General features: G+C 56.7%; 1 protein-coding gene across 1 annotated transcript in view; it reads right to left on the bottom strand.

Moving 5' to 3' along the window:
• Positions 1–20,289, bottom strand: part of NUP210 (nucleoporin 210) — a 122,741-nt gene that overhangs the window by 69,760 nt on the left and 32,692 nt on the right. The window contains exons 5-13 of the mRNA XM_058288876.2: positions 18,847–18,997; positions 17,166–17,298; positions 11,498–11,656; positions 10,908–10,976; positions 9,501–9,607; positions 6,605–6,745; positions 5,702–5,839; positions 4,726–4,881; positions 2,225–2,423 (exon numbers count right to left, since the gene is read on the bottom strand). Of these exons, the coding sequence (XP_058144859.1) occupies positions 2,225–2,423; positions 4,726–4,881; positions 5,702–5,839; positions 6,605–6,745; positions 9,501–9,607; positions 10,908–10,976; positions 11,498–11,656; positions 17,166–17,298; positions 18,847–18,997 (1,253 nt within the window). The remainder of the gene's footprint in view (positions 1–2,224; positions 2,424–4,725; positions 4,882–5,701; positions 5,840–6,604; positions 6,746–9,500; positions 9,608–10,907; positions 10,977–11,497; positions 11,657–17,165; positions 17,299–18,846; positions 18,998–20,289) is intronic.

The following is a 20,289-nucleotide window of genomic DNA, read 5'->3' as shown; positions in this document are numbered from 1 at the left end:
CCTGCCCGTGGCCACTGCTGGGACCCCAGACCCAAGCCTCCGCCCTGCCGGGAGGGGCAGAACACAAAGGCCACAGGAAGAGCACGAGCTCTGAAAACCTGTGGACACCAACTGCAAAGTGGGCCTACGTGTGTCCACAAGCACCGCACAGGCTCAAAGGACAGGGAAACGACAGGTCCTGGTGTGACCCCGGAGCTCCTGCCGAGGACAAAGAGCGGGCCATGGTGTTTGGAAACCCGGCCCTGACTTACGGAAAAGGGACTGGACTCTCTGTCCAGCTGGGAACTGGAGCCGAAGAAGGGGAGCCGTTCTCCTGGGGGGAGAAGGGCAAGGCGTGGGGCAGGAGGAGGGGCAGGGCTTGTGGGGAGTGCAGGGTAGGAGCTGGGGGGGTCCTGGGGCCGGGGCAGCTTCCAGCCCCGTCCTGACAACTGTGACCAGAGCCCCCTGATGTGTGGGCCTAACTCAGGCAAGCTCAAGGGTGGGCGCCTGTCAAGAGAGAAAACCCGTTCACCAGATGCATGGGTCAAATCTGCCCAAATCTGTTGCGCAGGCCGGGAGGGACCCCAAGTGGACAGCACAGCGGAGACGTGGTCCTGCAGACACCACGTGGCCTCCACCCCACGGGACCCACAGATCCCACCGGGAGCAGCTTGTTGGGACCCCAGGCAGCCGCCCGCGCCTACACAAAGCCGTGGCTCCCACTCTCGGGAGAATCAGGGGGCCCCTCGCGGCAACTTCGATGCCCCGGGTTTCCATCTCAGCTGCCGTCTTTGGAACCCAAATGCAAACCGGTCCCCCCCCCAGGGCTGAGTGGACGCACTCGCAGCCCTCCCGGCTCGCCAGGGGCTGCTGGCCCCACTGCGCAGGTGGAGCGCCCAAGGCGCCTACCTATCGGCACACAGCCAAGCAGGGGTTCAGATCAGAACCGCCCTCCTCCAAATCCTGTACCTCATTCCCTCCCGACCTCCCGGAAACTGAACCCCAAGCCTCGCCTGCACCCCTGCAGCTCCCCCCAAGGACAGATGTGGGTGGCGTGCGGGGAGCGCCGGCCCGTGCTCGCAGGGCTCTCCTCCAGCCTCCGCAGCCACCCTGCCGGCACCACTTAAGCTTTTATACACCTCGGTTCCCCGGGACGGTGCTGAGGACACGGCGGTGCCCTCCAGGGAAGGACACGCATCCCGTTTGCTCAGGGATTTGTCAGAGAGCCTGGACTTCTTCCTCTGAGCTTCAAATTAAATCGGCTCTGCAAGTAATCATGACCACCGCGGCGTGTCACAGCCCCTGGGCACCGCAGATGATCCCACACGCTCCTGCCAATTAAGCTTCCCAAACGCCACCTGCGAGCACACTACTCCTCTGCTCAAACACCTTCAAAGGCTCCCCAGCGCCTGGACACTCAGCTCCAGCCCCGCTAAAGATCGGGTTGGTCTGACAAGTTCTGCCACCCCAGGCTCACCGCGGGGGGGCAGGTCACAGGCACACGCCACGGCCCTGCCCGGTGCCCTTATACAGACCCCGCCCCACCAAGGCAGCTCTCTGTTACTTCCAGCCCCACCCCTGCACCAGTGCCCCAGGAGGCTGCACTTCACAGAGTGGTTAAAGCGCCAGCTCAGGGTCAGACACCCCCGGATCTGCAATCCTCGTCCCCCCCATGCCGTCGTGGACCCCGGCCAGCTGTGCAGGCTCAGCGTCCCCACCTGACACACAGCCAGGCGGCCCTTCTCCTACGGCGGTTAGAAAGCTTAACTGAGGACGCGCACGCAAAGCGCCTGCACCACGCCTGGCAGAGCTGACGCGCGATAAACTAAGTGCCGCGGCTGCCGCTGGAATCGCTGAAATCCCAGACGGGTGCTGCAGAAGAAAGATAAATGCTGTGCCTTCCGTGGCCCAGGAGATAGGGCCTTCCGGGCACGTGACAAAGGCGCCCCGATTGTGTAACCATCACCAGGGTGCCTGAGCCCCCCCCTGCGTGCCAGGCAACGGAACAGGCACTCTGGCAGGCGGACCAGTTAGGATGACGCTCATTTTAGGGGCGGGGAAACTGAGGCTCAGAGAGTCGAATGATTTGCCTGCGGCCAGTCGGACAAGACTGGAGCTGGACAAGGGGACGAATGCCATTCCTCGTCCTGTGGCCCCCACGGCTGCCTCGAGCCCACCGTTTAGGATTCGGGAGCAGCCGGGGTTGAGAAGCCGCTGCCGCTGCCCAGCAGGTGGGCCGGCTTACCTGGGAGCGGCTGGAACACGCCCTGGCTCTCCACCTCGACCACCAGGTCGAAGTGGGAGCAGTCGCTCAGCGTGACCACCTCGCTGGCCGTGCCGGGCATGAGGCCGCTGATCTTCAGGGGCAGCTGCAGGGTCCGGCCCACCTGCGCCTCCACCTGGCAGGGCGCGAACTCCATGCTGCTGGGCTCGATCACGTACACCTGGAGGACAGGGGTGGGGACAGGGCCGTCAGCCCCCATGGGCAGAGGAAGGGCGGCTGCGTGCCGCTGGGTGCTGGACACCGAGGCCGTGCTGGGGAGAGGACGGCTCTCGAGCGAGTCCCTGCCCTCGCTCCAATTAAACATCCTCTTCACAGCCCGGCGACCACCTGACAGCGTGCTGGGGGACGGGAAGGTGAGTGCCGGGGAGCGGGGGTAGGGCCGCTGTAGGCGGCCATCAGAGAAAGCCTCTCCGAGCAGGTGACCCATGAGCTCAGGTCTGAGGGCCACAAAAGGGGCAGGGGAAACCATCTGGGAAGGAGGGACGGTGCATGCAGAGGTCCTGAGGCCCACAGAAGCGCAGCAGGCGAAAGGAGCAGAGATGGGCCAGTGTGGCTGGAGGCAGTGAGCAGGGCGGAGGGAGAAGAGGCGGGGTCTCAGGGGCTGGGGCCGGGCCACGCGGGGCCTCGTGGCCGCAGCAAGAACCCTGATTTCACCCCGAGTGAGGCAAGGAGCCGCGGAAAGCTCCGGTCACTCCGGCTGCTGGGTGCCCACGAGAAGCCAGGGGGCCAGTGAGGGAAGCCCCCTCGGGAGAGGCTGGTGGCTCCATCAGGCGGTTACCGGCGGAGGGGGCGGGAATGGATCAGGTGGGAGATGCGTATCCTGGGTGCACCGCTGAGGGGATTTACTGATACATGAGCTGTGGGGGACGAGAAAGAGGCATCAGTAACGACAGTGAGGATGACCCTCAGCACGGGCGGAAAACCTACTCCCCTCCAGGCTCTGCTCCCAGAGCGCGACCACGCAGGCCTCTGCGCCCCTTGTTACCCCAAGGAACCAAGGGGCAGCCTGGCCCTGGGGCGTCAGAACCGCCCGAGCTGCCTCATGGTGGAGCCTGCGGGAACCCGGCGGCCGGACGCCGGCAGCCAGGCTCTAACCACTAGGCTCGGCTGCCTCGGAAGGAACCGTCCCCAGGCTCCGGGCGAGGGCAGCTGGGGGACACTGGAGAGACCTGGGAGGCTGGCAGGGTGATCACCAGGCGTCCCAGCGCGACAGCGAGGCTGGCTCTGAGTGCTCTTTGCATACCTCTCCACAGGAGCACTGCGTTCTTAGGCTAGATGTGTGTCTCCGTGGGGAGCTCAACAAACAGACCGCAGCTGGGGTTCTTAACCAGGGGTCCACGGACCCCCAAGCGGTTCAGGGAAAGAGTTCAGGGGTCCATCAGCTTAAACTGCAAACTCACATAAACATCATTCTTGGGATGTGTCGGTGCAGGTGTGATGTATTTATTAAATAAGACACAGCGTAGTGTGCACTCAGTGTGGTTTTTGTTCTGAGTGCAGTGGATAGCTGCCTGCAAAAAGCTTGGTAAGGATGGAGGAGATGGTTTTAGGACACCGTGGGAAACTCGAATTTCTAAATGTTTGCCGAAAATGACCGTTTGAACAGATGTTGAAGCGTGTCAGGTTATCAGGTATTGAAATTATGGAAAAGTTGGAAAAGGTAATTCTGAATCCTCCTAACATTTAACTTAAAGACATGCCAACATTGAGTGTCATAAAACTCTCTGCCGCTGCATTCTGGAGAAGGGGTCTGTGGGTTTCACCCGCCTGGCAGAGGGGCCCGTGGAACAGAAAAGGCCAAGAACCCCTGGACTAGAATGACCTGTCCATCGATGTTTCCGACACAGGAGAAGGTTGTGGTTGGAAACACCCCTGTGGGGCTTCCATTTGTGCTCTAAACAAAATAACAGAAGGGGCCGAGGTCAGGGTCGGGGGCCAAGAGGCCACCCCACCTGCTGGCTTTGCAGCTGGACCCCCCCACTCAGGGCCAGAGCCAGGCGCAGGGGTCTGGAGTGAGAAACACCTGGCTCTGTCCCGCCCGGGAATGAGGGGGACGGTGCCCGACTCAGCTCCCCTGGACTCCGGGGGCGTCCATCTCCCGGGAGTCTAAACCTGGTGCTCGGCCTGCCACGGGGGAGCTCGGCTCTTGCAGTTCTGGGGAACTTCCTAGCATCGTTCTTTTGATCATCTCGGGCCTTCTGTGCCCTCTGGTCTGGCCTCCAGAAACGTCAGCTATGTGGGCGCTGCCGGCCGGGCGGGCGCTGACCTGGGGGACACCTGGTGCATCGTGTCCACCTCCCGCAGCAGCCCTGAGCTCTGCCAGGTGGGGCGCTCCCCACAGGTGCAAGGCCGAAGGCTAAGGGCGTTGCTGAGTCACAGCTGAGGCTCGGTTTCACGGAGGCGGCCAGAGGCCAGCAGCGCCAGCCCCCCACCACAGAGCGCCTCGGCCCCTGGGGTCGCACCTTCATCTCCCCGAAATGGAGGGGGTTCTGCACGTCATGCGCCTGGATCACACTGAGCCCCACGTCGCTGCCTGTGGTCATCACGCCCTTGACGGTGACCGTGGCAACCGCCGAACTCGAAGATGACCAGCTGAAGTTCCCACTCCCGCCGAGGGCCTGGGGAGGAGAAGCACGCCCCGGTCAGTCCTCAGCCCCGGCGGGTGGACGTGAAAGCCAGAGGGCAGGGACGAAGCGCCCAGGTGGACGCGCGCACACGGCCTATGCGCCCCTCCCCTGGAGAACTGTGACGTGGGCCGGGGCTGGGTCCTAGGGGCCTTGCCCCCGCACTCCTCCCAACACCCCCCCCCACCCTGCCCCCAATCATCTGCCACTCGGTAAACGGCAGCCCATCCTCCTCCTGGGCCAGGGGTCCCAAGCCCAGAGCCCTGGAGGGACAGGGAGGTGACACACAGAAGTGAACATGATGAACACCAAGTGGCCCCTGCCCTCCCTGCCAGGCACAGCCCCCAGGGCCTGACGGGGACGGAGCTGACCACACAGGTCACAGCCTGACCACAAGCAGCTCCTGCCCACTTAATGCCGCGCGGGGAAACGGGCGTCAAGGACAACCGGGCCTGCGGGAGGTGGGCTTGCAGAAAGTTTCCCCCGTGGAGTTTCAATTTTCCTCTAAGGGCACTTGCACCGCTTTCAGTTCACAGTATGTTTTAGAGAAATAGATGGGAGAGAGCACATGGAAGTTGAATCTGTGCTCCAGGTTTCTTTGCTGAGTTTTTTTTTAATTTTACATTTTTTTCTTTTTCCCGTTGGCCAATATACAGTGCTGTGGTAGAAAATGTAGGAAGCATAAATGCGTTCTGATTTAAACTTCTCTCCAACCAGCAGAAGGTAATAATAAAAGTAACGGAAGGGACAAAAAGCCCCGACCCCAAGGAGACCCCCATGGGGAGTGCTCCCAGGGCTGGGGGCCCGCAGTTACCCGGATCGTGTACTGATAGGCGCCCGTCTTCGGTTGCCAGGGGAATGTCAGGATGTCTGGCACGAGGACGATGTTCATGTGGATCTCCACCTCCTGCTGATTCCGCACAGGGACCCGTAACACGTGGACCCCTCCATCCTGCACGGGGGCGGGAGGGCGCCACATGTCAGCCTGGCAGCTGCGCTGTCAGTGCAGGCTCCCCCAGGCACCCCATCCCCTGCGACTGGGGAGGCGTGGAGAGGAAGACGCCAGAAGTCCTACAGCCCCCTCCATCTCCACGGGGACGGTCTCCCCGTGCAATGGTCACGCACATAAACGCTGCTCTCAGGGTAGATGGGGTGGTCCCCGCCGCAGAGGTGGGGAAACTGAGGCTCAGAGAGCAGAAGCAACTTGCCCCGTGTCCCCAGAGAGGAAGTGGCAGACTTTGATAGTAATCCGCTGCCAGTCCAAGGACCATTTTCTTGCTATATCCTGCTGCCTGTCTCTGAGAGGTTTGGCAGAGGGTAGAAAATTGGGAAAACCCATGCCAATTTTCCAATCAGTATAAAAACCTGCTTCAACCTGAAACTGATGGACCTTCTAACTAAAAAAAAATTAAAAACAGATGTTAAGGTCCCAAGCCACCTGACTCCTAGATGGGGCAGAGCTTGCCCGTGGCCCGCTGCTGGCCCATGACCAGAAAGCCATTTCCCGAAACAAGGATTTCTATCCCCAGTCCAGAAGGAGCAGGCTGACTGGGCCTGGGGTAGGGAAAGGGGTACAGAAGAGGGTGCTCAGGCCCAGAAGGAAGGGGACGGGGACAGAGTCCGGGTCCCCCACTCAGCGGGCTCTCGGCTCCCCAGGGCCACCACCAGCCTGGGTGGACGTTCCTGGGCCCTGGTGCCAGGGCAAGGGGCCACTCGCCTGGTCCACCACGGAGGTAAGGGCTGCGTCGATGACCGTCTGGCCGCTCACTATTGCCCTGACGTGGTGGTAGGACCCGTTCTGGGAGGACCAGAGCACCTCGAAGAACTCCGCCGGAAGCACGGTTTCAATTCGGGTGTTCTGGAAAGACAAGGCAGGAGGGGGAGAGGGGCTTTGGGGACGACTCAGGAAAGAAGCTCCAGGGCCCTGGCCAAGAGGCCGCTGGGGCCGAGAGCCAGGAAAGGCTGACTTTGCGGCCTGCCCCGTGCCAGGGCCCTGGCCAAGGGGCCGCTGGGGCCCAGGGGACGAGAGCAGGCAAGGCTGACTTCACGACCCGCCCCGTGCCAGGGCTCTGGCCAAGGGGGCGCTGGGGCCCAGGGGACAAGAGCCAGGCAAGGCTGACTTCGCGGCCCGCCCCGTGCCAGGGCCCTGAGCCGCCCCTCCCCCGGGGCTCTCGGCCTTCCGTGCCGATCCGGCTCTTCCATTCTGGTTACCCTGGAGAGTTCAGCTCCCAGGGAGTGTGAGGCCTCGTGCAGCCTTTTACCCCGAGGAAAACTGTCAAGTTAAAAAAACACACTTGAAAAAATGAATCTAAATCCCCTGAGACTGCGTTAGTCTCTTAAAGCTTCCACCAAAAGCACGAGCAACAAAAAAGAGAACAGATAAATGGGACCGCCTCAAAATTAAATACTTCTGCACCTCAAAGGACTTTTCCAAATGGCCGAAAGACAGCCAACACAAGGGGAGAAGATCGTTGGCAATCACATATCCGATAAGGGTTTAATATCCATTATACACAAAGAGGTCTTACATCTCAACAATAAAAAAGACAAGCTTACCAATTAAAAAATGGGCAAAAGAGTTGAAAAGACCACTGTCCAAAGAAGAACTACAAATAGCAAAGAAACACAAGAAAAAATGTTCAATATCACTAGTGATTAGGGGAAATGCAAATCAAAACTACAATGAGATATCACTGCACACCTATTAGACTGGATGCTATTAAAAAGTCAGAAAACTGTAAATGTTGGAAAAGATGTGGAGAGACAGTGATGCTTATTCACTGTTGGTGGGAATGTAGAATGGTACAGCCACTGTGGAGGACTGTTTGGCAGTTCCTAAGGAAGTTGAACACAGAATTGCCATGTGGACCCAGCAATCACATTACTGAGAGCAGAGACAGACATCTGCCTGCTGATGTTCACAGTGGCTTCATTCATGATTGCCAAAAGTTGGAAACAACCCAGGTGTCCATCAACTGATGAAGGGATAAACAAATTGTGGAGTACGTGCACGATGGAATGTGATGCAGCAGTAAGAAGAAATGAAGTTAAGTGTATGAAAACATGGATGAACCTGGAAGAAGACATTATGTTGAGTGAAGCAAGCCAGACACAAAAGGACAAATACTGCATGATTACACTATTATGAACTAAACATACTGCGCAAACTCATGGAGTTAATAATTAGATTATAGGTCACCAGAAAATAGGAGGGTAGAGAATGGAAAGCTGAGGGTTAATCTGCACAGAATTATTTAAAAAGATTGTTTGTAAATCTTCGGAAATGAATAGAAACGGTGAAAGCATATCAAGGTTTTGTAACTAGCAGTGCAATTGTATGGGTATGACCACGGTTGAAAAGGAAAGTCTAAGGTCATGCTTATTACAAGAAAGAAAGCTAAAAACTGTAACAGAGGACTGTATAAGATGGTAAAACACGAATTTAGGTGATTTTGCATATATAAGACTGTTTTTACAAAGTATAAATACAAATATACTAGGGAGAAGGAAAATGAAGAGCAGCTACGTAAAATAAAAAAAAAAATTCCTTAAGACTAACTTAAAAAAAAAAAAAGGTGTTTGACCAAATCTTTAATGACACGAGGCAAGCAATGACTTCTGCTAAGTAGCCTTCTAAAACCTCAGATACCACTAGAAAGGTCCTGGATCCTAGATGTTGTAACTGGCAATCCTGGGAATTTCTTGCAGAAGACAAAAGAAATGGCCAACGATTCCTCGGTGTCTTCCCCATTTGTATCATGCTCCTTCCCAGAGTCAGCGAGTTAACTGGTGTGGCCCTCGGTCACACAGGGACTCCCTAGTGGAGAGTCACAAGATACTCCTGGCCCAGCAAGGAGGTCAAGAAGGACTCCCCGGCCCTTGGCAGAGCGGGCAGAGAATGGAGTCTCAGTGCCCTGAGAGCCCCTGGCTAAAGGCAGTGGCGGGCAGCTGCAGGGCCACCTCCCCCAGCACCGCTCCTTGTCCCCGCTGCTTTGGGCATCCTCTCCTGCCCCCAAGCCCCCTCAGGAAGCTGCAGGTGTGGCCGCGGGATGCACACTCATGGGCCTGCAGGGTCTTATGCTGCTCAGGACCCTGCAACAATGCTCCCCAGAGGCCCAACGGCAGTGTTGCCCCCATGCAGCAGAAGTGCTCCCCATGGGCCCACAGCAGTGCTTCCCACGGACCCAGCATCAGTGCTCCCCGTGGACCCAGCAGCAGGGCTCCCCATAGACGTAGCAGCAGTACTCCCCACAGACCTACCAAAAGTACTCCCCACAGACCTAGCAGCAGGGCTCCCCACGGACCTGGCAGCAGGGCTCCCCACAGACCTGGCAGCAGGGCTCCCCACAGACCTGGCAGCAGGGTTCCCCACGGACCTGGCAGCAGGGCTCCCCACAGACCTGGCAGCAGGGTTCCCCACGGACCTGGCAGCAGGGCTCCCCACGGACCTGGCAGCAGGGCTCCCCACGGACCTGGCAGCAGGGCTCCCCATGGACCCTGACCCGGCAGTAGAAAGCAAAGCACCCCAGTCTGCTTCCCTGCATGGGACTACTCGTTGCTGGGGGGGCTGCGCCCCATCTTGCCACCCTGCCAGGACCTGAGGAGACACTCACATCTGACAGGTAGACCTTGTTGCTGGACTTGTCAAATACCTCGACGGTCACTTCATACAGGCGGCCAGTCTCGAGCACCCACCTGTCACCAGGGTGAACAGAAAACCCTACAAAACAGGAAGGCAGCAGAGTCTGAGCACTCGGGACGCCGGGGACAGAGGGGTGAGACACGGTCTCTTTGAGGAGGAGCATGGGATCAACCCACCCTTGGCTCAGGAGCCAGGGACCTCCCGGAGGCAGGAGCCAAGGACCTCCTCCTGGAGGCTCCAACCTAAGGCTGCCATCAACCCTGAGCCCGCAAAACCCAGGCTAAGCCCTCAGACTGAGCACGCCCCGCTCCAGAGCTCAAGTGCTCCCTCCAACTTCACCCTCTACGAGCAAGCCTAAGCTCTTAAGCCCGCAGGAAGAGCCTGCCCCGTCCTTCCAGCTCTCCACCTGCTCGTGGCTGTGTTTTCCCATCCCTGCACCACTGCTAAAGCCCCTGCCCGGGATGCTCTTCCCTTCGAAGAAGCTCCCTCTGAGAAAACACCTTCAGATATCATCTTCTGGAGCCTTCCATGTGTTGCTATTTACCCCGCTGTCACTGCCTGTTTGCCGTGCTTCCCATCCCCTCACGGCCGGGTACCAAAAGCCAGTCTTGCTTTGCCTGGGACTCCAGCCCAGCCTGGCATATAAAAAGTACCAAGGAAACACAACGGGCAACTCCACCTGGTGCCGCTACCTTGCCAGAGGTAATGAACTTGGTTCTGAGCCAAACAATCTCAAGGGTGGCTAACGAGATGCCCTCAGGGGTTTTCTGCATGGGAAGACACTACCTTGACTGAACTTCCCCAGTGCACTCAAAAGGTGAGTCAACTTGGACTAAATGAGTGTTGCCATGGAGACTCAGGATGGCAGGCGCGGCCTGGACATCACTCGAGCACCTGTGGCAGCTTCTGGCCCTCGCTGGGCCTCTCTGGACCTTCCATCGCTGAGGACTCCTTCCCTCCTCTCTAGGCCAAATGCCTCCCCCACATCCCACCCCCAAGGCACCTGCCAACTGTTGCAATCACTTTAGGGGCCCCTAGATAACTGAGCCGACCACTGTCCCCCAAAGGGCCACGGCAAAGGTCAGGCCCTGGCATGAAACCAGGAGACAAAACCCCCGCTCCTCCACCTGTCCTCTGAGCCTTCCACTGGCCGATCTCAGGCCTACCCTCTGCCGTTTCTGGACAAGGACCCAGGGAAGGGCTGGCGAGCCGCCCACCCAAGAGCAGGCGGAGGGCTGATGGCCCCGGGCCCCGTGGGCGAAGGCGCTGGCCCGACTGACGTGCTCTCACGGGGCTGTTGCTTTTTTCCCTTTTATTTTTTTAAACTCCCTCATCACCAACAAGCCGCGTGCAGGAGGTCCCGGGGGCCGACACTCACCCAGGTACCCGGGCTCCACGACGTAGATGGTGCTGTTGGGCAGTCTGGAAGCACCCTGCATGCGGATACCTGATTCTAATTAAGGAGCAAAACACAAGCCGGCCTGAGAGTCGTCGAGACGGCACGTGTACAGGAGTGGGGCTGAAACTCCAGCGGTGAGGACTAGGGCAGCAAAGCAGTTTTCAGTCAAAGGACACGCCGTGCTTTCTACGCTAGCAAAGGAAAGCCTCCCCAACAGGCCCTGGAGCCCGCAGAGGGCACGGAAACAGGTCTGGACCCACTACCCCTAAGCAGGCGTGGGAACCGCCTCGGCCAGGCTCCCTCCAGCGAAGCTGCAGGCCCCGGAGAAGTTTCCGGAGGTGAAGAGCGACTCACCACCGCCTTTCATCTCTGGGAGACTCTCCAGTGAGTCATCCACAGAGGTGAGCAATTCCACGCAGCAGGGCTGCTATTTTTGGTTCTTTATGATTTTTAGGCCGTTGAGGGAAAACAGGGCTATTTTTAGCCTAGCCCGGCTTCCAAGGGAGAAGAATGGCTTGACTTCAAATAAACAGATGTTTTGCGCACGCACGAGCCAGGGAAGAGGATACTGCGGTGGCCGAGGACGAGGTGGCTCTGTCCCAGCTGCAGCGCGGTGACCGTGGACGTCTCTTGGGCCAGCACGGCCACGGGCCGGGCCTGGTCCCCCTCGGGGCGTGGGAGGCTGTTCTGGAGCTGCAGCTCATACTGGTCGGAAGGCATGGAGAGCTCTGGCCACCCCGAGACAAAAACCAAGCACGAAGGAGAGAGAGAGAGGACGTGTTAGAGGTCAATGTACCAACACCCTGAATCTCAGGATCTTGCTTGTCAGTACACTGCTGCTTGATATTTTTTTTTTTTTTGGGCGGGGGGGGGGGGCCTTAATTTTTTTCTGTTTCTAACATCTTAATACTATTCTCTGTGCTTACAGACAAAACAGACACTCTGCGTGAATCTTCAGAGGCGGTGATTTGTGTGTGTCTATGACTGCTGGAAGCAGCTTTTTCCTCTCTCTCTTTTAAATTAACTTCAGCCTCTGACTCCAATTGCCAACTGCTGACATTAGACAGATGCCTGTTCGCCGCAGCAGGGAACTTTCACAAAAGCAAGCACACTCTCTGGTTCTGCATCTAAGGGACCACGGTGGGTTTTACCGGCCCGTCTGGTCTCCGAGGGTTTCTATAAAAGCTCTGGTCGATGGTCCCCTGCCAGCTTCCAGGAGCTGGTCTATAATTTGCAAAGAATATGCTCTGCTACCCTGGTCATCTGTCAATGTTTCTCTACTCTGTGTCATGTTGAGAACACTTTGTGGAAAAGAACTCAACCTGCCTGAGCCAGGATGGAGGGCGATCTCCCCATGGAAACAGGCAGGTTCTGCAAACCCCACCATGCCTATGTCAGATCTTCCTCCCAAGACAGGTTATTATACCAGCACTTTTGGATCTAATAGTGGCTACACTGACTGAGAAATTGAGACGTGTCAGGTCTGTGCTGGGAGCTATGCACCTGACCTCATTGTATCCCTCAACAGCCCTTGAAACGGGTACCACTGATACCCAATTTTATAGATGGAGGAACAGTTGAAATCAAGATGAGAAAGTTGTTCCTGGCCCCAGAGCTAGTGAGAACAAGAGCTGGGACTCACTCAAGAAGTCCTGAGTACTTTTATATCCCCTCTCCTGAGTCCTCAGAATCATCCCGTAAACCACTTGCTGGCCTTAGAGCGTGGCCATGTTCTACCTCTGGTGAGAAAGAGGAGAGAGGGTACAGGGGAAAGCACATAATTCTCCACTCCCCCGTTCTTCTCTGAGTCCCAGCAGAGGGCCAGGCAAAGAAGGGGCCCAAGTCAAGGCTCCCAGGAGAGCGTGAGCCAAAGCTCTTTTCAGAATTCCCAGGAATCAGGTCCCCAGTAATCTGCCCAAGAGCCCTGGGCCATGAATCACCTGGGAACTGCAAATTACTGGCCCGACCCCAGACCTGCTGAATCCGAGACTCTGGGTTTGGGGCCCAGCCATCTGTGTTTCTGATGCGTGATAGAGTTTGAGAAACCCTAAAGTATCCACCACCCATTTCCTTGTCTCTTTTTCGGGGAAAGCCAGATGCATGCTGTGATTCTAGCAGATGATGCGCCCCCTGTGCAGAATGGTGGTAGTGCATCAAGGGTAAATACCCCAAGAAAATAAGACAATTCCTCTAAAGCATCAGTACTTGATGTTGTTTGATGAAGCACTATTTTCTCCCTCTTTTTGATTACTTGAAAGTTCTCCCCAAAGAGTAAAGCTCTTCTGGAAACCTAACATACTCAGGGGATCTCACATAACTGATAAAAACCCCCTTTACAAAACACTAAGACCATAAAAACAAGGGTCTTGCTTGACAGACTCCTTAAATACCTCTTGTAACATGGAACCCACTACTCGTAGGAAGCACTGAGCATGGAAGCACTTTGCAGATGTTTGGGTCGCTGCCTTTGTCCAGTCTCTGGGTGTCCTCCAGGACCACACAGAGAGGAAGGCGCTCCTGGGGCCCCAGGACAGCCCTGCCACGATCCAGAGGTGGTCAGCTTTCCCCAAGGCTGCCCTTCTCCAGGCCAAGCAGCCCACGCTCCTCCAGGAGACACGGTGTCCAAGCTCTTTCCCACCCTGGCCAACCCTCCTCACGTGCTTCTAATTGTCAGCGTGCCCCCAGCCCCATGTAAACTCCAGGGGTGGCCACGGGATCCTGGGGAGGTGGGTCTGAGCCGTGAGTGACAGGAGGCTCACTGCCCTCCCTCGGACCCCAGCCCAGGGTGCCTTCAGTTCTGGGCAGTCGTGGCTCCAGTGGCGCTGGGCTCACTGCCCCTTAAACCCCGAAGTCTTTGCCAAATGAACCCCAGCCCAATATCTGTTGGTGCAAGTTGGTTTTCCAAAGCTTAGTTCACTTTATCTCAGCGACTTCCACCATTCCAGCCACTCCAATTCTTTTCAGGTACCGATCCCCTCAGCCCGCACATCCTTTCCATGTTTGTTACACTGAGTAATTTGAGGACTGTGCCATTCCAGTGTGTAACCAATCCCAACACTGAACAGGACTGAGCTCAGAGGCCTGTGGCCCTCCCCAAGCACCACCATCCCTGGAGGACCCCTCGGCCCCCACCACAAGCTCACGCGTGTACCTCTCCATCCTCACTCACCCCAGTCACAGCTACACATATCCATGGAAGTCGATATTCCTGCCACTGGCCTGAGCTCCAGAAGTGCAGGGACCTGGTCAGCCCAAAAAGGGCTGGCACGGAGGAGGCACTCAGTAAACGCGCTTGCAAGAAAGGAAGCACCCCTGCCCCCCAAAAAAGGAAAGCAGACAAAAGGAAACAACAAAAACACAGAAAGAAAGAAGAAACAGTACATTTCTAAAGAAGGCGCGCCAAAGGAAAATGAAGACTTAACCTGGGGTTATAATGACCAGCACACTGACCGACATCCACCCTGTAAGTCCCCGACACTTTCCGGGGTGGTGCGTACGACAGGGTAGGTTTCTTGCTAGAATTCAGGTCCCCCGGAATGTCATCATTGCCCTGACTTTGCTGTCTGGTAAACCTGTTAAACCTGACAGTGATGTGACTTATATCTCAATTTTTAAAAAAATCTAAAAAATGGAGAGGGAGTCTGCGTTTACGTCTTGCTCCTGGTTGGCTCATCGTTCTCTGAAGCATCCATCTGGCAATTCAGGCCAGCACAACACTGGGTCCACTGGCATCATCAATCACATAGGTGTGCTTATTTTGTGGAGGAATTTTCCATCTCATTACTCAGCTAATGAAATCTGCCCACTTCCTGTCTCGGGGCATTTTTCGTACGCTGTGGTTCTTTGGCTCCTGTGACAGGTCAGCAGTCAAACCTGCAAGTCTTCTCGGTACCCTGAAAAGTGGAGTTCCTCTGGGCCATGACACCTGAACTAATTTAGGGTGAGCTCTTAGAAGCCTTTATGACGCCCCCCCACGCCCCCCCCGCCCTCCGTGTTGGGGCAGAGGTGGTTGGCATTTACCTCCCATCGGCCCACGCAAAGGGACTCGCTCCACCTGGCCCCAGGAGAGTGAAACTAAACTTAGCACGATTTCTGGTTTTCCCTTTTTGGGGGAGTCAGGGGGGAGAGGGCAGAGGAGTAACGAAAGCCAAGAAGCCCGACAGCTCTGCGAGCATCACATTTCTGTGCCTCAGTTTCCTCATCTATAAATTGGGGTTTTAATAAAAGCCCCACCTCATGGGCTTGTTGGGTTATAAATTGAGGGTTAACTGGGTGATATGAAAAGCACTTGGCATTGTGCCCAACACTTAGAAGATGCTCGATCATAGTCTGCTGTTATCTGTTAGTAACGGGCCTTTTTGTACCACCTCCTTTCGGGTCTCGATGCCACTTTCTTGTCAGCGTTCACCTATCACCTCAGGCTTCCGAGAAATCCCCGTTCATGCCCCCTGGTTTTTTTACATGCTCGCCCGTTGCATTTCTTATTAGGATGCTGTATCGGCATTCTCAAAACTCCACTTTTGCACCACCTTCGCCCTGAGCCTCAGAAAGGAACCCCTCTGTCTGTACCTGAACTTTCCGGGTCGCTTTCCTAATGTCTAGGGTGAATATCAGACTCTGGCTGGCACGACCCAGCTCGGCGTCAAACAGCCTCACCACCTCTGATTTGATACCGCGCAAAAAAAAAACCATCACATCTCAGACACTCCAGAGAACGAGTTTGCCTCCCTCCGATGAGCTCACCCCTCGTCGGTGAGAACTGGCGCAGAGGCGGGAGGGCACCTGCTCTCGGCGTCCTTGACCTTCTGAACCATGACGTGCTCTGCCGCACGATAACGGCTAACCAGGCGCGCCACGCCTAGCTGAGCGTGACGCTACGCAGCGCAGCGCCCTGCAGGACCCCGGCCTATGGAACGAGGCCCAGCTGGCGTGTAGGCTGGTGTATCCCCACGCCCCTCGCGCCCCTTACCCACCGCGCTGCATCACAGGCGCAGCAGCAGGGCAGCTGGGAAGGCGCTCGACCCTGCACAGGTCTCAAGTGACGGAGGGACCGCCCTGCGCTCAGCACTACTGCCCCTGAAGCCTATTACAATCCGGGCTCTGGCCATTAAATAGAAACGCAGACAAAAGAGTAATTCTTCGAAGGATCTGCTGCTCATTAAGAACACTCAGGGAAGCAGAAGTGGCTCAGGCGACTGGGCTTCCGCCTCCCACATGGGAGGTCCTGGGTTCAGTTCCCAGAGCCTCCTGGAGAAGGCGGGCTGGCGTGGCAGGTGGGCGTGGCGAGCTGACACAGCAAGATGATGGAATAAAGAGACACCAAGAGGAAAGACAGTGAGAGACACAACAAACCAGGGAGCTGAGGTGGCTCAGGTGACTGAGCACCTCTCTTCCACATGGGAGGTCCCGGGTTTGGTTCCTGGTACCTCCTAAAGAGAAGATGAGCACACAGCAAGTGGACACTGAGAGCAGACAGCGACTGCAAACAGTAAGTTAGGGGGATAAATAAATAAAGAATATCTTTTAAAAAATTTAAAAAAAGAACACGCATTTAAAATACATCACATGCTCACAGCACTTGAGATTCTGCGCAACAACTTGTCCACTGTGTCATTTTCCCTTCACAGCATAGGCAGAAGGGGCTCAAGACTCAGATGAAGGTGGCGGACTTGGCCCAGTGGTTAGGGCATCCGTCTACCACATGGGAGGTCCGTGGTTAAAACCCCGGGCCTCCTCGACCCGTGTGGAGCTGGCCCACGCGCAGTGCTGATGCGCGCAAGGAGTGCCGAAGCCACCCAGCACAAAATAAAGTGCAGCCTGCCCAAGAATTACGCCGCACACACGGAGAGCTGACACAACAGGATGACGCAACAAAAAGAAACACGGATTCCCGTGCCGCTGACAACAACAGAAGTGGACAAAGATGACACAGCAAACAGACACAGAGCACAGACAACTAGGGCCAGGGCGGGGAGGGGAGAGAAAGAAATAAATAAATCTTAAAAAAAAAATAAAAAGTCACAAATTAGAAATAGTCTTTGTGTTAAAAAAAAAAAAAAAAGGACTCGGATGAAGAAATTGGCTAGCCTACAGTAGTCCTGCAGGCCAGCGGCAGGCCAGAGACAAAACCCACTCCTGTGCTCCTTCCCACAGCACCACGGCGCGGGGGGAGCACTAGGCTTTCTTACAATGGACGGAAACATGTGCCCTGGTGCCCGGGCGGCAGAGCCGACGCACCTGTCATTTTTCCTTGTCTGATTTTCTGCACCTTGTAGCGAATGGAGGTCCCCACCATCAGGTAGACGTCGTAAGCTGGGTTCAGAAGGATGTTCTCCAAGATCAGCAGCCTGACCTCTGCAGGGCGCACGTTCTTGACACGGAGGACGAGGACAGCAGCGGTAGGGCGGGGGGGAGAAAGGAAGAGAACTTCAGAAACTTTCCAGGAGGTTTGCAGGCGAGTGGGGAGGTAAGGGTGAAAATCAAGGCGACACTCAAAACCCCACAACCCCAGACCTCAGAAATCTCAGGAAGAGTTGTGAAAGCTTTAAACGAGAGAGAGCCTGCTAGGAGTCACCTCTCCAGGGTACCTGCTTCTAGAAGGGCCTGGGAGTTTCCTTGTCTTTGAGCTGTTTTAAAAATGGCAAATTTAAAAATCTCTATAAATTGTAGAAAACTGATGGTAAAGCAAAGGATTCTGGTCCATAGAAATACAAATAAATGGGCAGGTGCCTACTGTCCAGTGGACACTGACCAGTCTCACATCCTGATGACTTACATGTGAGTCTGCTCTTTGGATTCTCCTTTGAACTGGCTGGAACATCTCACCGGTTCCTGCCTCAATTATTAAATAAAATTTTTGACACATTTTAAAAAAATGATGTGGGCACCTACCATGGGCTGGGCTTTATGCCCGGTGCTTTCCGACAAGGCAGGCAGGGGTGGCCAAGTATTTACTGACCAGAGGCTGGATGGCAAGTTTGCCTTTCCTGCGCATGGTGGGCCCATCCCAGCCCTGGACACGGCCACAGGAGCCCAGTCAACCAAAAAGAGGCAAATCCCAACCAGGGCCGAGCGATTCACCCCGTAACGTGGCAATCGCAGTGTTCCCAAAATCCTCCAGGAACTCCCGAAACTAAAGGCTAAACCACGAAAGAGGGTGAGACTCAGAAGAGCTTCTCTTTCCTTATTACTTCATTTTTTTTAATCTATTTTTTATTTTTCTTTTCTCCTTGTTACTTTGAAAGGAAATGGCAGATGTAGTCCCGCAGCCTCCTTCCTCGATGTTCCGGGAACTCTGCGGTTAGGAGGGGACAAGGGACGCGGTCACCGAGCATCACTAGGCGGCACGGGCATTTGCCCCCGGAGTCAGGGAGCGCAGCGGGACCCGGGCTAAACCAGCTCGTCTGCTCTCCTTTCATCCATCCCACGTCTCAAAATGGGAAGTCGATGAGGAAGCAGAAACTGGGGCGGCTGGGACAATGTGGGGTGAGGGGGCACCCAGCCCTCCACACAGGGGACCCTCGGGTCCGAGTCTCAGGGCTGGAGTTGGAGCGGAGGGAGAAGTGACAGGAAAGACTAACAGCGATATGGAATCACACCCGGAAATTCCTGTTTCACAACAAGGGAAACTCTGACAGGAGGGCCGATCGTTTCCACTATTAAACGTGTCCACGGGTGTGAGCAGGACTAGTCCAGCCCATTCCACCCCAGGAACCCAGCACCCCTGGCCACGCTCCCCTGGGCCCACCCCCTGCACCTCCACCCCTCCCCTGCACCCCTCCCCACCCCCCCTCCAGCCCCACTCTCCCTCCCCCCTCTGCTCCCTTTACCCCCAACCCCCCTGCACCCCTCCCCACCCCCTCTCCCTCCCCCTCTGCTCTCTTCTGCACCCCCCCGGCCCCCGCACCCCGGGGCCCACCTTGTAGACAGCCTCCTGGATGCTCGCTTTGAGTCTGGAGCTCCCCGTCTTCATCCCGGACACCAGGACGGTGTCGCCCTGCTTGGCCAGCTTCTCCATCTCTGAGATGTAGGAGGGAGGGATGTACGTGGACTCCAGGAAGGTGAGGATTCTGGGAAGAGGAGTGTGGCCCCTGTTCACCCACGCCCTGACTGTGGACCCAGAGGCGCTCACGCCTCCGCCGTCTGCAGCCCCTCCCAGCGCGCGCCAGGCGTTCGGGCGGTGGGCTCGCCCTCAGGGGCGCTGCGTAGACGCGGCCCTGGAACTCCCTCATCAGAGTTGCCAACGCCATTGTTAAAATCAGTCCTCGGCCCCTGGCCCAAGCCTCTGTCCGCACGAAGCCTGGGAATCTCCGTTGTATCAAAACCCACCAGTGATGTGGACAGACCCTGAAATCCAAGGCCTCCCCGTTGTGTCCAGGGACCTTGCCTCCGCAGATGGGGGATGCGAGGCCACGCACACACAGCAGCAGGCCCCAGCCCACAGAGGCGGCCAGGCCCGGCCAGCTCGGCCTGGCCCCCCAGGCCCGCCCGCCCCCCGAGGCTACCTGTGACGTTCCAGCCCCCACCCCCTGGCCTGGCTCCCAACGCCAAGAAACTACTCTCTACGAGCCCCCCGTCAAGCACGAGGGATGGGCGTTGCATCACAGGGCCGGGCTGTGGGCAGAAGTCCAGGGTCAAGAGAAGTCAAGAACGGGGTGGGCTCTCCCCCAGGGCGGGGGCCGGGACGCAGGGCCAGCCTGTGAGGACCTTGGCAGCCTTTCGCTCGCAGCCCGCGACGCCACAAACCCACTGTTCCGCCCGAACAGGAGCAATCTGCGGCTCACGCTCTTGCCCTCCCCGAGATCTGCCAGGCGCCGCGCCACACCGTGCTGCTATATTTCTTTGCCCAATTTTACTAGGTGTCACATGCTGAATTTAATGAAAATTCAGGACAATCTGGTTCCAGCACACCTTGGCGTCCTGGATTTCCGTTCACGTTCGGTTTGCATGCAGGGCTGCCTGGAAGCTCGGGGAACCTGCCCATTGCGAGAACGGGGTGCGGGAAACCAGCATCACCTGAGCATCTGGGGTGTGCCAGCCACAGCCACACGTGGGAAGTGGAGGAGGAAGCTGGAGCTCAGATGAAAAAGTTCCTCAGGCACAGGCAAGAAGCCTAAGGACAGGGCTGGAACCAGGTCTCCACGGTTCTAGGGCCATATTCTTTGCTTTATCAAACATGAGAAATTGCAGAGCTGGTCCAGGAGACAGTTAGGGGCTGATGGCCCCAGTCCACATGAGCTGTGACCTCAGAAATCTGCGTCAGGCAGCGTTCTCCAGGAACCCTGAAAATCTGAGCACTTCATTTCCCCAATGCACAGTCTCCTGATAAAAGGCCAGGAGAAAGCGGAGCGGGTCCTTCTTC

This window comes from Dasypus novemcinctus, chromosome 26, assembly GCF_030445035.2.
Source record: "Dasypus novemcinctus isolate mDasNov1 chromosome 26, mDasNov1.1.hap2, whole genome shotgun sequence".
NCBI classification, from domain to species: domain Eukaryota; kingdom Metazoa; phylum Chordata; class Mammalia; order Cingulata; family Dasypodidae; genus Dasypus; species Dasypus novemcinctus.
The sequence above is the reverse complement of the archived record's forward strand: the minus strand, read 5'-3'. Positions and strand labels throughout refer to the sequence as shown.